Raw genomic sequence first — 843 nt, forward strand, 5'->3', positions numbered from 1 at the left:
TTACCCTTGAAAACTTCTTGGTGTTTTAGGAGTGTGAATAATCCCTTGCTCAATATCACCTCCTCTTGGACTGGCAGAGGGCCCCACAACCTGTTTCCCTCTACTTAGAAGCCTCTTAAGAGACCTAAACTGAGCTGAAACCGGCGATTTCATCTCCTCTGGTGGCATAGCACTTGTAGGCAAAATCGATATAGGTGACGGTACCGTGTTTTTCGTTGTCTGTCTCGGCACATCGATAACAAGCGTACCAGTATCTCCTCTTTTCCTTGAACAAGAACTGTTGGAAGATATGGTTACTTGTACCTTACCTGTAGTGACATCCAGGATACCGTAAAACAACATGTTGGTCGGCAGTACCTGGCCTTCAGTCACATAGCCTTCCTGTGAAACGGCATTCAATGAGTGAGCCTGAACCGACTCTAAATTTGGTTCTTGGGTGTGTACCGAGTCGGTACCAACCGCACTACGGCACAGAGGACAAGTGGTGTGAGAATGAAACCACATGTCTATGCACTTTACATGGAATCCATGATTGCATTTTGGTAGAAATCTGACCTCCTCTCCTTCGGCTACATCCGACAAACAGACCGCGCACTCCAGCTGGTTTTTGAACCCCTTTGCATCAAAAATTGTAACTTTCAAGGATTGAAGCACAGCCAAGTCAAGGCCACGGCTGATCACTGGTAAATTGTCGGTCGCAGGGGCCAAGTGGCCGTTACGCATGGCCTTTTTTGCATAAAGATAGAATAGAGCTATCAAGACTACCACTAAGAACATAAATATAACTGTACCCAGTAATGCTCCATTTACGAATGATGGAGATGATCCTTGATTATCTGACAT

The 843-nt window shown here is 45.6% G+C and overlaps 1 protein-coding gene across 1 annotated transcript; it reads right to left on the reverse strand.

Moving 5' to 3' along the window:
- On the reverse strand, positions 1-843 carry LOC144553258 (RING-H2 finger protein ATL60-like). Its single transcript, XM_078301355.1, has one exon. It carries the CDS (start codon positions 841-843, stop codon positions 1-3), a length of 843 nt encoding a protein of 280 aa, XP_078157481.1.

The sequence above is a fragment of the Carex rostrata genome, chromosome 4 (genome assembly GCF_964058835.1).
Source record: "Carex rostrata chromosome 4, lpCarRost1.2, whole genome shotgun sequence".
Lineage (NCBI taxonomy): Eukaryota > Viridiplantae > Streptophyta > Magnoliopsida > Poales > Cyperaceae > Carex > Carex rostrata.